A 16,823-nucleotide genomic window follows, 5' to 3' on the forward strand; every position below is an offset into this window, starting at 1 on the left:
TGGAATGTCAAGTATTAAGAAAAGTTGATGGAACATTAAAAAAAAAAGGATGGAATTTATAGAGTCTAGTGAATAGGAGGAAGGGATGATATGGTAGAGACATATAAGTTGGTAAGGGATTCTTATCAGATTAACATTGACAAGGTTTTTCAGAGAATAGTATTTCATAAATTCCACAAGAGATCATTCCTGGAATCTGTATAGAGAGTGTCAACAAAGGAGTTAGAAGCAATATTTTGTGAAGAGTGTTGAATATGAGATTTCACTTCTTGGAATAATTTTAATCCCTTGTCACGCTTCATATAAAATGGTGAGGATGACTTGGGATGCTGGTGAGGTGATATTATTGTTCACCAATATCCCAGAAATTAAGTCTTCTTGGATCTCATGATATCACCTCTCCAACATATCTCCCAACCATAGAATGCTGTTTAGATTTCTTCCTATAGAGCTCCCTAAAAAATACTTGACTCAGTAGAGAAGAGAGCAATTAGGTTGATTAATGACCCATTTCTCATTATTTCTCTTCATTTTCTGAAATATAGACATCAGTTTCTTCCTCTTGCATTTTCTATAAATGTTTCAGTAGTCACTGTTCATTAGAATTGGGCACTGGTGATTCCTCCAACTTCCTTGTAAACCAATTAAAACACATTGCAGTAGCTATACAACACTGCTTATACTCCAAACTAACAAAATACTTTTTTTCTCTCTTCATTCATTCAACCATGGTTGAATGCATTGCTTTTAATTAATTGCTATCCTTTAGAACTGTCTCCTCTTTTATGCATCTTTTATAGAATACAATCTATAGGTCTTCAACTCCAATGTTAAAAGTTTCTTCTTTCTGCTCAATTTTCTGTTCCCTCCATGGTATTAATGCTGTTATGCTATTGAACAACCACCTTTGTATGGAATTACCGTGATTTTTTTTTTCTAACACTGCATGTTTTAAAATATTCTTCTGTAATTATTCTTCTTTTATTCCACTACATAGCAAAAGAACTTGCTGTGATTTACTTTGGTCCACTCAGCTAATTTTTTCTCGTAAGCTGATTTTGCTTTCATTGCCATATTGATTGCTCTTCTTGCCTGTGCATTTTACTGCTCATGAGTTTGCTTATCACATTTCTCTTTTTATTCCTTGCACTGCATTTTATTTTTTACATAGCTTCTGCTTAATGATGTAATTATCCATTTAATTCCTGCACAATTTAGCTTTTAGACTCTGGGAATACAGTCCAAAAATTTCTACAATCAACCATTTCCCAAGAGTTTCTGATGTAATATTAGTGCTCCAAGTCTGTTTCTGATTTTGTCATATATTGCCCTACAACAAAAACTCCACATTCCTGGACACCTCTCAGGTTACTAAGACTGCATGGTTACTCTTCCCACTTAAGGGTAAATTAGTAGCTACCTTAGTTATTGCAAAATTCTTTGATGCTGTTACTAGATCCAGCATTCTTTTAGGTCCCATTTATAATATGATGGAAGTGATGATAGTAGATCTTTTTTGCAGTATAAAAGTTGAAGTCCTTAGACCTTGTCTTTGGAATGGTTTCTTCATTAAACTGAGAAAACAGCTATTTTATCAGAATTAGTTTTCTGAACCCATAGTACATGTTTCTCCTGTTCAAGACAGTTTAAAATTCTTTTGCATTTAAACTACTTTAAGGATTTAGTATCAAGGATTGGCTACTGAAATTTCATTCTTGCTAATCACATTCCTAATCCAAAAATAGAATTTAAGAGATTTTAAGCAATACCTAAGGCCATCGAACTTATCTCAACTTAAATAAAAACTTATGCTCTAAAATCTCGAGGATCTGGACAGAGTATTTCCACTCAAATCACCAAGTTTTTTTGCAATTCACTAGCAAAAAGAAAAAAGCATGCAGTATACTTGCATTAAGACGTGCTGGTTTAAGTTTATAATTAGAATTAATAGAATGAAAGTGGCAGAGAAATAATTAAATACAGCTTTAATAGTGCCAATGTTTTGTCTTTGTCACAGCAATATCTTCTGTGATACAATATAAAAATTGTAATAACACATACAAAAACACTCAAGCAATGTGTGATTTTGTAATTTTTATATTGTATCCCAAGTATCTCTGTCACAGAGAAGAAATATTGTAACTATTAACCTTGTTTAATTATTTCTTTATTCTGTTTTCATTCTGTTAAACTTAATTACGAGCATGCAGCCACGCTAGGACTGCACGTTTGCTTATGTGCTTATTTGTGATGTAATGTATTTATTTCTAGTTAGCTGCATATTTTAACACTAATGATGCCATTAATATAAATAACAAAATATCTGATGACAATTAATGAAGTTATTTTTTTATTTCAAGCTTTGTAGTTTCATAATTCATTGGTATGTTATATTGATGAAAATATATATAAAATGTTTGGTCTCTTTAGCCTTTTACTCAGTAACTTTAGAATGGGAGATCATTTTAAAGACTAAGAAGCTATGATACACACTTTCCATTAGCAGTTGCTATTAATGATTAGAAGTTGAAATAAAATAAGAATGTGTGAGGGAGAGAGTGATAGGAGAGAGAGAGAGAAATCAGTTACTAATATACATTAATAACTGCTCAATAATCAAAGCATAAACTGTGTATATATGTATCAAAACACGTTCCATTTCCTCATTCTATTTATATATATATACAGAAAGTGCATATTTCAGATTTATATTCAGAAGGATTTTTATACACAGTACAGACTTTTTTTCAGCAATGATTCCTATTCAGCATATTAGCATATTTTTATGTATTTTAGTATTGCTAACATTAATTATCTTCAATATGGAAAAACTAATGATCATAATAGGTTAATGGTCTTTTATTATCATCACTAATCATGATTTATTTTGTCAGCAAACTATGACATTCTCTGTACCAGATCCTTTCCCAATTTTATTTTCTCTTACATTCATTTAGAATGTATGCTTGTGTGTAAGTTTTAGATTATCAAAGCAGCTTCATTTCAATGAATTTTTGTATTGTATATTATTAATAAATGAAATTGTTAGCATAAAACATATAATCTTTCTTTTTTAAACTTTGTTCATTGTTTTAATAAATTATTTTAATGTTTGTGCACTGTATAAAGTATATAGATAAAATATATATTATTAAAATAAATTTTAAATGCTGCTGTTAACAATGTGCAACTTGTCTTGCTCTTCACTCTTATAACAATGCAAAGGTCATGATCTTATTCATTATGACAAATCCTATTCATGTATGCAAACTTCAGTTTCCATTATTTGTTATATATAAAAACAGGAAATGATGTAGGTAAAGTCAATAGACCTTGCTGTGCAAGTAACTAACTTATCTTTATTCTACTTTGCTGCAGTTGCACTATTTAGGAAAGGCGTCAGAGCTGTACAAGTTGTGGGTGGTAGGACAAGTACGTGCCTCTTCTTAGAGTAAAATATTCATGTCACTTTATCCCTGTGTTCCCCCCCAGCATTAACTTCATTAGCAAGAAATGTTTTGGCACAAAAAGTGACTAGCATGATGTATATGTTTTGCTTTGTCATGTGTATTAAATAGTATATATTGCTATCTATATATACATATATTTATATATCTTATAGTTGCAATGCCTAATGAAATAAGCAGTATGAAATTAAAAATTAAATAATTGCCTCACTGCATATTATTTCACTAAGCAGTAATTCACACTAAGATTGTATAAATTGCCTTTCATGCTTGAGTGAAAACATTTTTATTAATTTCATTACTCATAATTTAAAGTGCAGCTTGTCCAGTGCTTTAGTTGCATTCGCCACTTTCAAATGGCGAATCAAATTTAGCATGTAGCTTTAGCTAGTTAGAGCATGGCATGCTTCACATCATAATGGCTCATATGGAAATACTGTATGTATTGTAGACTGCTATATGTGTGCGTGCATGCACTTTTGTGTTGTATCACATAACACAGTTGACAGTCCAAACTAAGAAGTATATAAACATGGATATTTTTACTATATGCATAATGGTAAGATAATGTTTAACTGTTTCTTCCTCTTTCATGTAATATCAACACAACCTTCAATTTAGTGCAATCTCAATGTGGGTGGGTTTGTTATGAGTTGCACTGCATTTTTAAACCATTCAGTATCCACTACAAATCTTCAGATTAATTTATTTCAGGAAAAATCAAGCTGGTTTATAAAATACAATAAGAAACAGAAAATGTAAAGATAAGCAAAAAGTATCAGATAAAAATTAGAATACAGTGAAGGATCAGAATTCAAAATTAAAAGGTTCTTTTAAAATAAATAAATGTCACTCCTTCACATAAATCAATCTGCCATTATTTTAGTGACATTTTACATTTTACAAGAGATTCAAAGGATTTTTATTTGCTTATCAGTATAAATTTTTTACTGTATTTTTTCTTTCTTTATATTAAGTTTACTACATAATGCTGTGATTTAACTTTTTAAAGAGTAGATTATTTGAATTTTTCTGTTTGAGTAATAGGAGATCTTAAATATCTTGCCCTCCTGGTTGGCTGAGTCATTAGCATATCTGCTCTTCCACCAATCCACCATGGGCATGGATGTTTGTGATTGTCATTAGGTGGGAGATGAATTCCACCACTGGTTTGAGACCACTACTTCACTTACTGTGGGCCTGAAGTGGTTTGAAAAAGGACCATGTCCAGAACTCATATGGATTATTGTGCACAGATCTAGTTGTCTGGTTTTCATGGTGATGAGGATATGTTGGAAAGGGTCTAGAGAGGATTCACAAAGGTTGTCAGTGTTTTTGGAATGTGGAGTACGAGGACAGATTGAGAGAATGTAAATTGCAAAGCCTTGTGAATAAGAGGAAGGGAAAGATATGATTGAGGCACATGAGCTAGTCAAGGGTTGTTATCAGGTTGACATGGAAGAGAGTTTTCATAGAATGAGAGGGGGGTAGAAGAAGATGCCATCACTGGTTTCCTGCTTCTCACTCCACTGTGAGCAATGTAGTGAGAAGCAAGTTTGCATGGAGAGTGGTTGATGGAATGCATTGCCTGAGTGTGTTGTGAATGTAGACACATTGAATCATTTTAAGGCATAGTTGGATGAGCATTGTGTGCAATAGTGTGTACCTCCCACAATGAGTCACTGATTCCATGGAGATAAGTGGCTATTTTGATAGTGCAATATAGTCGCTTATTTTGATAGTGGCTGCATTGTATTATAATAATAATAATAATTACATAAGGAGAGTGAATATTAGATCCAGCATTATTTCAAAGCCAAATGTAGAAACTATGAAAGTTTCATGAGTTGGCCAGAGAGCTTGCGGGAATACATTTTCTGCATTCACGAGTTGCCTTAGTGTGGACTACTTAAAAGACATAGGCACTGCCCAAGTGTCTATGTGTTTGCCTTTTATTAGTCAATTTTGATAAGGTTTCACTGGCCTAACAGCTGCTTCGAACTGGGTTGGTTCTCTTCAAAACTAGGCAATCCTCCCAGATCACTCTAAACTCAATGAGTGACCCAGCAGATCATTTAATTCAGTGGTGGTTCTACTCAAAGTGACAGGCTCACCCTACCACTGAGCAGAACAACGTATATTCCAGGGGAAAGCACTGACACTGCCCTGATAGAGGCCAGCATAGAAAACACTAATCACTGGATGCTCAAGAACTCTCCTAAGGCAGAAACCTTAAGAGAGCAAAAACTCTTGTTGTACTATGGAACTTGAAATGTCAAAGAAATATGCTTTTCGTAAGCCAACTCTCGGTCAGTGCATAAAAATCATTACTAAAATAAAGAGCCAAAAGGCTTCAGTTTGGAGATGCAAAATTACATAAGCAAAGTGGATATTAGATCCAGCATTATTTCAAAGCTGAATGTACAAACTATGAAAGTTTCGTGGGTTGACCAGAGAGCTTGTGGAAATACATTCTCGGTATTTTCGAAATAATTGAAATAATCTCGGCATTCTGAATAATAATTATAATAATTCCCAAAGTCTTTTCACGGCTGTTTTTACAAATAACATTTAGGTTTCTTAATTTCTTTTTCTCTGAGTATATATTGATTTCTTAGTAAGGAACTCACAATTTCATTCCTTCTTTTTCAGTAATGCCTCTTTAATTTCTTGATTCTACTGTGATGCTTTGATTTTTCTCTTAAAAAATTTACCACATGTTATCCTTATTGAAGCACTCAGTTCGTTCTTTCTTCAAAATTTTGTCATTTTCTAAGATTCTTAAAGAATGGCATAATTTTCTTGTTTTTCTCATATTCTTTTCAAGTTTTGTTCTGATATTTGAACTGCTTCAGTTTTTTTCCCCAATAATATTTGAATATTTGGGTCTATAGTTTATATTTGAAAACTGCTCAACTTTTAAGGATTTTTTATTTTCATATAATTTTCATTTCAGTATGGCACTTATTTTTATACATCTTGAAACTAGATGGAGATTACTTGCTATTTCATCTCCCTGTATATTCTTGTATTCCTGAATCAATCAGAAGACATGTATAAGCTGTGTTAGTGAACAAGGAAAGGCTGATTATTATAGGTGATTTTAATTATAGTGGTATAGATTGGAACAAAGAGTTAGCATTTGGGAATAAGGAAAATGAATTTCTCGAGTTCATGAGAGCCATCTATCTCAGGCAGTATGTAAAGAATGGCACTCAAAGAAGAAGAGTTTTAGATCTGATCATTTCATCAGAGGAAGTAATTGCAAATACTGCTTGGGAACTGACAAAGAAACACATACACAAAAGCATCAACGTGTGAATGTATTTCAAAGGTCAAAAGGCTGAATAAGGCAGGTGTAAAATGGATGAGTGAGGGAATTAAGCATGAAATCTGGAAGAAGAATGCACCTTCGAGGCATCATAAGATGGAAAAGAAATTTTTTGCAGAATGGAAGAAGGGGAAAATTACTGGAAACTGTATAAGGAGGGTGTGAGCAGTAGCATAAGGAGCAGGTTCTTTGCATGGAGAGTGCTTGATGAGTGGAATGCATTGCCTGATATTGTGGTGAAGTGAATGCAGATACATTGAATGAGTTTATGACACAATTTGATGTGTTTTGTGTGTAACACTGTTTGCTTCCTGCGATGAGTCGTTTGACTCCATTGACATCTGATGTTAATAATGGTAATAATAGTAAACCACATGTGTTTTGCTTTATTATTAAACGATGAGTTGCATCGCATTTCATTGTGGACTTATTCCATAGTGAAATGTCTCTCCACACATTTTTTTCTCCACAAAAAATTTTCATGACTACATAAAATGTAGTCATGAACATTTTTTCATATACAGATAAAAATGTAGTCTTTAATAGCTTTTGGACACTACTGTATGATCAATCCACATCACTGTGTGGGTGCAAGTCACAAATTCACTCTCATTAATTTTTGTGTCTTCTGCATCTTCTTCTTCTTATTATTATTATTACTGATGTTATTATTATTATTATTATTATTATTATTATTATTATTATTATTATTCAGGCCTCCATGGGGTCAAAAGACTCATCGTTGGAGGTCCTTCCTAAGAAAAACAAAGCCTATTAAGACTCATCGAGGGGAGGTTCCCCCCCCCCATAAGAAACACAAAGTCTATCATACCACTCCTTAAACTCATTGACTGTTCTCGCTCTCACCACTCCATCGCGCAATGCATTCCATGGTTCAACCACCCTCCATGCAAAGAAACCACTCCTCACCCTCTTGCTCACAGATTCCTTTTGTAATTTCCAGGGATGGCCTCTTGTCATCACTCCTTCCCACTGTTCAACCAAGCAAAAGAACTCTCCCCGTGTCAAGCCTGTAACCACCTCTCAACAGTTTAAAAGTCTCAATCATATCACATCTCCTTCTTCTCTCCACCAAACTCTGCAGTTCACATTCCCTCAACCAATCCTCATAACTATCATTGTACAGTCCTGAAACCATTTTTGTTATCTGCCTTTATACCTTTTCCACAGTTAATTTATCACCTTCAAATCCTGGGGACCAAATCTGAGAACAATAGTCTAAGTGTGGTCTGATCAGGGTCTTATCCAACAAAATGATAACTGTTTTATCTCTGCAGATCAGCGTCATTCTCATTATTGCAGCAATCCTCTGTTACCTTCACCACCTTTGCAATATGTCCCCTAAATTTCAGGTTTCTATCAATCATCAACCCCAGTCTTGTCTTCCCTACTTCCTCCAGTATAACTCCTCCCATAGAGTATGCAGCGTCCCATCTATGTTTCCCAAAACTCAAGATCCTACATTTTTCTGCAATAAATATCAACCCCCATTCATCTGCCCGTCTATCTAGCTTATTCAAATCCTCTTGAAAGGGCTGCCGTATCTGCGCTATTACTAATAATCCTTCCCAGCTTTGCATCATCCGCAAACAACTGAATATCCCCTTGCAATCCACTGACAATGTCATTGATATAAAGGTTAAACAATATAGGTCTCAGTACTGAGCCCTGTGAGACCCCACTTGTAACCCTCTGCTTCCTTGAAATTGCCCCACCATACACAACTCTCTGATACCTATCGGACAGCCAATCCTGAATCCAGTTGACCAATCTGACATCCAGACCCATGTGCTGCAACTTGAATATCAGCTTATCATGTGGTACCTCAAATGCCTTCGCTAAGTCTAAGAAAATGGCAGTATATGCCTTTTCCTCATCTAATGCTCTTGAAACTTTATCATAAAAGACTAGCATATTGCTAAAACAAGAGCGCCCCTTCACAAATCTATGTTGACTCTCACAGATAACATTACCCTCATCTGGCCAATGCTGTATACGGTCCTTCACTACTTTCTCCTAGATCTTACTAACTACTGATGACACACAAACTGGCCTAAAATTAGACGCTTCCAGTCTGCTACCGCCCTTATACAATGGCACTATCTTACCTTCCTTTTATTGCATGGGCACCTTTCCTGCAGCCAGACTTTCATTGAAAAGCCAGGTCAAAGGCACTGTCAGTTCCCTACCACATTCTCTCAAAACTCGTGGTGAAATACCATCCAGTCCCACAGCATTACTGACATCCAGAGTACTCGGTATTTGAAACACACTCTCCTCCTGTACCTCTAAACCTCGAACCTGCCCAATCCCTCTGTTGCAAATGCATTTGATAGAATGCTTCATGATGTTGAAATTGTAGAAATGAATTGTCATTAGTTAGTATCATGGATACAGGGATTGTTGGCTGATAGAACCCAATAAGTTGTATATGAGTGCAATGTAATTAAAGAGAAAGGTGACAAGCAGTACATACCACAAGATTCTGTTCTGGAACCACTGTTTTTTAATCTGTTTATTGATGATATATTTAAAAGTTTGAAAGCAAGTACACAACTGTTTTCAGATGATCTAATTGGGAAGAGTAATGGCTTTAAGACTTGGCAATTACTAGTACTCTAACAGTTTGAATATTACGAGTCTGTTCCCATATAATAGTATGCCTAGTTCAGACATAAAAAAAAATTATATCCTGAAAACTGTATTCTCTTTAATTCTTGCAAAAGTATAAATAATGTTTAATTCATGGCATTTTTATAATAAAGTAATCTCCAGAATGAAGCTTACCTTACAGAACATGTTATTATTATTATTACCCCAAGACCTCATGGAGTCAAAGACTCATCTGGGAGGTCCTTTTATCACACACACACACACAGTTCATCATATCATGCCTTGAACACATTCAAACTCCTTGCAGACACCACACTCTCAGGCAAGGCATTCCAATCATTCACAACTCTGCACGAAAAAAACCTGCCTCTCACTACCCTACTCACACCCTCTTTATACTGTTTCCAGGGATGACCTCTGGTTCTCCCACTGTTTTCTGTAGAATCTCTCCAGTATTGATCCTATAACAACCCCTTAATAACTTGTAGGTCTCTATCATATCTCCCCTCTTCCTCCTTTCCACCAGACTCTGCAAATTACATCTTCTCAATCTTTCCTCATACTCGACATTCCAGAGGTCAGAAACTACCTTAGTCAATCGCCTTTGAACCCTTTCCAACATCCTTCTGAAAACCAGGTGACCAAATCTGGGCACAATAGTCCATGTGTGGCCTAATCAAAGTCTTATACAACGGATCAACAATCTCCCTACTTCTACACATCAATGTCCTCCACATCATTCCCAGAAGCATTTTTGTTGTCTTCACAATTTTGGCTGTGTCCCCCCTAAATTTCAGATCCTTGTCCACTATCATCCCCAGATCTCTTATTTCTTCCACCTCCAACAATATATCCTCACCAAGCATAAATTCTGCATCCCATCTTTGTTTTCCAAATTTTTAAACCTTACATTTTGCAACATTGAACTCACATCTCCATTTCCAATCACTCAATTTATTCAAGTCTTCTTGTAAGTCCACAACATCTTCACTACTCTTCATGGTTCGTCCCAATCCCAACTTTGCATCATCTGCAAACAATAGAATATCTCCATCTAAAGCTTCACCTATATTGTTAATATACAAGTTAACCTCCCCCCCCTACTGGCCAATGTGGATGAAATAGTGACACTAAATTTCACTTCTTATCTGTGTTATTCAATGGGTTTTAGAGTTTCGTATCCAGATTTATCTCGACGTCTATAGACATCGTGGCCAGTTGCGTAGTATGCATGTAAGCACACTACGCATGTAAGCATCGTAGCATGTAAGCACAATAAAATATTATTTTTATATCACTTAAACATTAAAAAAATTCATAATTTCAGAATGAATAATTCATTTTTGATTCAGTGACATTCTATCCTGTTCCCTCAGCCATATGGCTGGTAGGGGTAGCTATATGCTACCATACTAGGGAGATGATTATGAGCAAAGTGGTTTCCCATTACCTTCCTTGTTGTAGTATATTTTATGACTGTAGTCGTGTGTGTTCATGGATTCGGTTTGCCTGCTTGCAGGATGAAAAACCCCAGATAAACTGGTGGGGAAAAATCTGCTGTCCACGTTGTTGACCGGCTAACTTGGTTATAGCTACGAAAGATCCTTAAGCTCCTCGCATCTCTGATGGGAATCGAACCTAGGACACTCCTTCCCCGGGCATATGGTTGTGAGTGTATAGCTACTAGTCTAACCTGGCAAACTCAGCATCATAAGGATTACAAATGTTTAAAACCAGATAAGAATGAGTAATATAGTCTGCTATATTATAGCAGACTATATTACTCAATTCTATTATGTAACAGTCTGTTGATAGTTCAAGGTGTGCATACTAGAAATGACATACTTAAGAAAGAATTCTGTATAATTGGAACTAAAAAAATCAGACTAAATCAGATGACAAAAGTAGATGGAATAAATGAGGATGAGAAGCAGGTTCAATAAGTTTGCGGTTGTACTGTAGAGAGATATTGGACAGCAGCTACTCTTGTTTTAACAGGCCTTACAGCAAGTGGAGGAATGATGTTTGTCAAATCACTGGAGCAGAGACCATGGAAGTATCTGTTGAAGAGCTGAAACATTGCATCTGTGAGATAGAGGTTGAAGTGCACCTGTGAGTGAAGGGCCATGTATGAGCTGAATTGTTCTCCTCTGGACAGTATCAAGAATTTTTAAAGAGGTTTTAGGTGCAACACCCCAATTGTGCAGACAGTATTCTAAGGATGGGTAGATTTGGGATTTATATAGGGATTAGTAGCTGGGTGTGTGTAAAATAGTTTCTTGAGCAAAAAAGAATGCCTAGTCTTTTCGAAACTGAGTAAGCTAGTGATATGATACTATATGTTTGTGCCAAGAGAGGTTGGAGGTAAATGTCAGTCCAAGCAGAGATAGTTCATCCTGTCTGGTGATATGTGTATTACTGAGGATGAGGGTAGGTGAGCTGAGATCCCTTTTGCAAGAGAAGAGGCAGGACTGCATCTTGGTGGTATTGAAGCACATTAGGTTATCCTTTCCCCACTGTACGAAGATCAGTGTTTAAGGCACTAGTTGTAGATGATCTTGATGTAAGGAATGTCTGGAAACCACGTGGCCTGTCAAAGGAGTAGATGAGTGGAGAGTACTGTTGCCGACAAAGCAGTAGTTGATTGAGAGTAAGTCCTTTATGTTTAAGAGAAAGAGGGCAGGTGAGAGAATGAAGCCCTCAGGTACTCTTGCAGTGATAGCAAAGCTTGAAGAGAGGGTACGACCATGGAGGAAGCTGACTATCCAGTTTACTGGATAGCCAGCTTCTGCACACATTTGGTCCACCTACCAGAGGATGGTAGGTGGACCAAATGTGTGCTGCTGCCTTTGACATTTCCAAGGCCTTGAAAATGTCAAGAGCAACAGCACACATTTCTCTGAACCCTTCCATAGCATGCATACAGTGATGAATGATGCAGGCTAAGATATCAGCCATGAATCTGGATTGGCAGAATCCATACTGGTGGTCACTGATTAACTGGTGAGCCTCTAGGTAGTGAAGAAGTTGACATTGATAATTTTCTCCATTATTTTGAGAGGATTGAGGTGATGGCAGTTGGTCAGTAGTTGGACAGTAGGCTTTTGTCTTCCTTTTTTGGAATGGGTTAGATATATGTTAGTTTCGATGAGATGAGATAGGTGCTAGCTAAGTAGACAAGATTGAAGAGATGATAGGACAGGTGTTAGCTCTCAAGCACAATGTTTGAGTACAATAGGAGAAATGCCATTGGGACCAGATTACTTTGCACTGTTCAGATTGTATAATATTCTTATGTCTTTCTGCTGAAAGGTTACAGGAGGCATATGGTGCTCAGTCACTGGTATGGAAGGAGGTGATTTGCTTTTGTCATCTGTGTAGGAGTTAAAGAAGAATAGTGATACCAGGAGGTTGTTTTTTTCTTTGGTGCTCTAACCATGGTGCCATCTCAATGGGAGAGTGGTGGGAGTGCAAGTGAGCAGAAGTTGTGTCCAATGGCTTTTGCAAGTGAGCAGAAGTTGTGTCCAATGGCTTTTGCAAGTGACCAGAAGGCATAGCTACCATTTGAACAAGAGACAAGTCAGTTTTATGACATTTGCTGATAGATAGTTGATTTACATTTATTGTGTACTTCTTCACAGGCTGAACTTGGGTTCTTGATGCAAGCTACCTGTGGTAAGCTGAGTTTTTTTCTTCAACTGCTTTCATACATCTTCTGTTGAACTGAGGCTTGGAAAGTAGATGGGAATTTTGGATAGAATGAATGAATGCTTTCATGCCATTGAGGATGATTTCTGTGACTTGCTAATGAGTAGGATTCTGGGCCAGACGAGTGAAAGCAATAGTCATGCCAAGGGAAAGAAGAGTGGTAATTCCAGAGATTATCCCACTTTGTACCTTTGTAGTACCAGAGGACACAAGGTGGGGTGTGGTCAGAAAAGGGGCATTCTGTGAGACTGGAAATTTGCACTAGATTGCAGTCTGAGTTTGCCAAGAGGAGAGGTAAATTCTATAGTAAATTCTGGAAGGAGAACTAGTTAAAAAAAGATCAAGGGATATTGCAAGAGTGGAGAGGATTATCTGGAATTCAGGTAGGTAATTGCACAATTTGTGTTAGCTCATTTCTTAAAGAAAAAACTGCTGCATCAAAAAACTTCTGGAAAAACTTTTTGATCTGTAGTATTGGAGAAGGGGAGCCAAGTTGATGCTGTGGACATTCAGGTCACCTAGAATGATGACGTTGTTATTTGGGTAGCTGGATTGTAGATGGTTGAGTTTCATAGAGAGAGAGAGAGAGGAAAGTGAAGATGTCTTTGTGGTTTTCAGAGTTTGGAGACCAGCAAATTCAGCAGATGAATTAACTAAGCAGAGCAAGGAAACCTCCAGCCAGAGGTGGTCAAAAGCAGGGGATTCTAAATTTGGCATTTTCTGGCTGGCAATATTAGAATGTACAAAGGCACACATTTGTGATAAAATGAATCATGCAGTGTATAATTTGGACATTGAAGGTGAACTGTGGTTGATGTAGCTGTAATTTAGGTTTCTGTTAAGAGAAGGAGTTCTGGTTTGGATATCTGTATGTGGTGATGAATGTCATTTATGTTGGAATTTATGCCATGGATGTTTGCGAAGTAGATGTGGAAATGATATTTTTGGTAGGGATCCTGGTAAGTTTGGAATATTGTGTTTGGTTTGGATGAACTGGTTGTTGAGAGAGATTTATTATGTTTGCGGTATTTGCTGTCATTGTTTGTCTGTTCCATTTTTCATTTTGGTTTGTTATTAGATAAAATGAAAGCATGGACATGCAGTAGGGTGGGGTGGGGGGATAGACTCCTGAACTTGACACCCATACAGAGAGCATCCAGTCTCCCTGCAATTCGATGGCCTCTACAGTGCCTCTCACATACCACTACTGACTTCCCCCATCAGGAATGACTTGGCAGAGTATGTGGGCAAGATTATGTGCTAGCTGACCGGAAAACTTTCTGACCAGTTCGGGCCCATGTACTATCTGACAACCAGCCTGCATTACTGCCGTTTTAATTGCTGTGCCCTCAAAATGGAGGAGGGTCGGGATCTCTAAGTATGTTAGTCATACCCTTGAAGAGTATCACCCATACTGCATGAAGCAGAGATGGGGAATGGAGGCTGGGACCTCTGCTCTGGAGGCCAAATATAGTATTCGCCACTTCAGGCCCCCAATAAGCAGGGTTGTGATTCACTAGGTGATGAAGGTCATCTACCACCTAGTGGTCTAGTTGGCATTTTCTCCAACTAGGAAGGTAACCTTTTGCAGTGAGAATGCTCACTACAAATAGTGAGATGCCATATATTGCACATTCCTACCCATTAGTGGTCCATTAGTTTTTATGTAGTACTATCATAATATCCTGTATCCCCACTGAGGGGGGATACAAGATATATGATAGTACTTCCTTATATGTACATATGAGGAATTTGATGATGATGAAGTTGAATATCTTGTGGGATGATAGGATGAAGAATGACAGGAAAGGAGGAAGGACAAACTGATATCTTTGTAAACCATTGGCAGGAGTTTTCGAAAAAGGGGAAGACAATGATTGAATCAAGTGGTACACAAATCATCGCGATGTGATTGAATGAGGATAATGTGCTAATGGGAACAAAATGTGAAAAGTACAGCATTTTATGAAGACATAAGGGACAGAGTATTATATTGCTGATAGTCTCAGAGAAGTTGTGTCTTCTTCACAACTTCTCTGTGAAGTAGATGTTGTGAAGAAGTAGGAAGAGCAACTTCCTAGTTGCTCCAAGTGGAGCAACTAGGAAGCAAGTGATAGTGACTTTGATTATAATTTAGCATGAAACTGAGATTAGCAGGAATATTAGATGGATAAGATGGAAATTTAGTTGGGTGTTGGTATAGGCCATGAAATGTTATTATGCAGGATCTCCGTGGAGTTACAAGACTTATTGCAAGAGGCCCATCTTAGACAACAAATTTATTACACCATTCCTTTAACTTGTTTGCTCTCATAAAAAGCTTTAGTAAATAAAGCAAAAATTGAATTGCTCTGGTGATAATGTCTTCATCACTGAGCTTAACCACATACATAGTATCTTTTTTAGTAAACAGCTGCAATTCCTACTGGGTCAAAAAAATATTGACAATTTCATATCCATGTACTCCCTTCCTCCCTATCAAGCATCCTCCTCCTCCTTTCACGTATTAGGCCTATTGGCCAATTACGTTCGTATTAGGCATGGCCTATTATGATTTGAAACTGCGACCACTTTGAGGATAAGATGGTTAATAAGTTCGTATTCGGCATGGCCTATTATGATTTGAAACTGCTACCACTTTGAGGATAAGATGGTTAGCCCTCCTTTCATCCTATGTCTGTAGATGCATGCGTTCACGGGGCCAGTTTGCCTGTTCTTGGAGACAAAAAAAAACAAGTTTCTGGGTGAAAAAAAAGGTGAGTTAACTGGTCTCCGTATGAGACTGGTTAACTCACCTTTAGTTGAAAGAGACCAGATAAAGTTCCTCACATCTTGGATGGGAATCGAATCCATTTCTTTCAAACCAAAGGGCTTTGTCTATACCAACTGAGCTACAAAGGCTCCCTGTAAAACTTACACTATAATAAAACTGTCATTATTTCATATATCTGCAGCATGTCATGGAAGATAGCAAAAAGAAATACAGTATAGTTACTACTACAAAAATCAACATCCCTAAAGATAGTGGGGTATTTAGTAGATAGTCAGGATATTTATTGGGGTGTTGCTACTGACCAAGAAGCACAGAGGGTGGGGACCAGGAAATGCTTAGACAGTTGAGTTTGGCAAGTGCAAGAAGAATGATTGTTATGGGAGATTTTGACTACAGTAGTATAAACTGGGGAGAGGAAGATGCATGTAACAATAAGGGAATAGAATTTCTAGAATTCTTGAGGGACAAATGTCTTAGGCAACATGTAATAGAGGGAACAAGCAGTTCAAGAGTTTTGGATTTGGTTATAGCATCAAAAGAGTTGATAATAACTGAGATGACACCTCTCCCACCAGTTGGAGAGAGTAGCCATATGGTTTTGACTTGGAAAATGAATAGATATGCAGGAGTATCAAAGAGAAGGGAACGTATGTGAAATTATAAGACAGGTGATTATAATAGTCTAAGACATCAACTTGGGGAAGTTTCATGGAGGGAAGAATTGGAAGGCCGGAATATCATTATTGTGTGGGAAATTATGAAAGAATATTTGTTAGCAGCAATGGTAAGTTGTATACCACGAGTGAACAAGAGGACACAATTTATAGTAAAGTGGATGACAAACAATATTAAACAGGAATTGCATGTGAAAAAGAGACTATGGAAGAGATATAAGGAGACAGGTAAACAG

At 36.9% G+C, this 16,823-nt stretch overlaps 1 protein-coding gene across 5 annotated transcripts in view; it reads left to right on the top strand.

The window, feature by feature from the left end:
* slo (calcium-activated potassium channel slo) overlaps window positions 1-16,823 on the top strand; it is an 880,402-nt gene that overhangs the window by 362,062 nt on the left and 501,517 nt on the right. For 4 of the 5 annotated variants that reach the window (XM_090404400.1, XM_090404399.1, XM_090404401.1 and 1 more), the window contains one exon: window positions 3,379-3,432. The exons of the other annotated variant lie outside the window; for it this stretch is intronic. In XM_090404400.1, the coding sequence (XP_090260526.1) occupies window positions 3,379-3,432 (54 nt within the window). The remainder of the gene's footprint in view (window positions 1-3,378; window positions 3,433-16,823) is intronic. 5 annotated transcript variants of the gene reach the window in all.

This window comes from Typopeltis vanoorti, chromosome 14 (assembly GCF_054136105.1).
Source record: "Typopeltis vanoorti isolate ZY-2024b chromosome 14, IOZ_Tvanoo_1.0, whole genome shotgun sequence".
Lineage (NCBI taxonomy): Eukaryota > Metazoa > Arthropoda > Arachnida > Uropygi > Thelyphonidae > Typopeltis > Typopeltis vanoorti.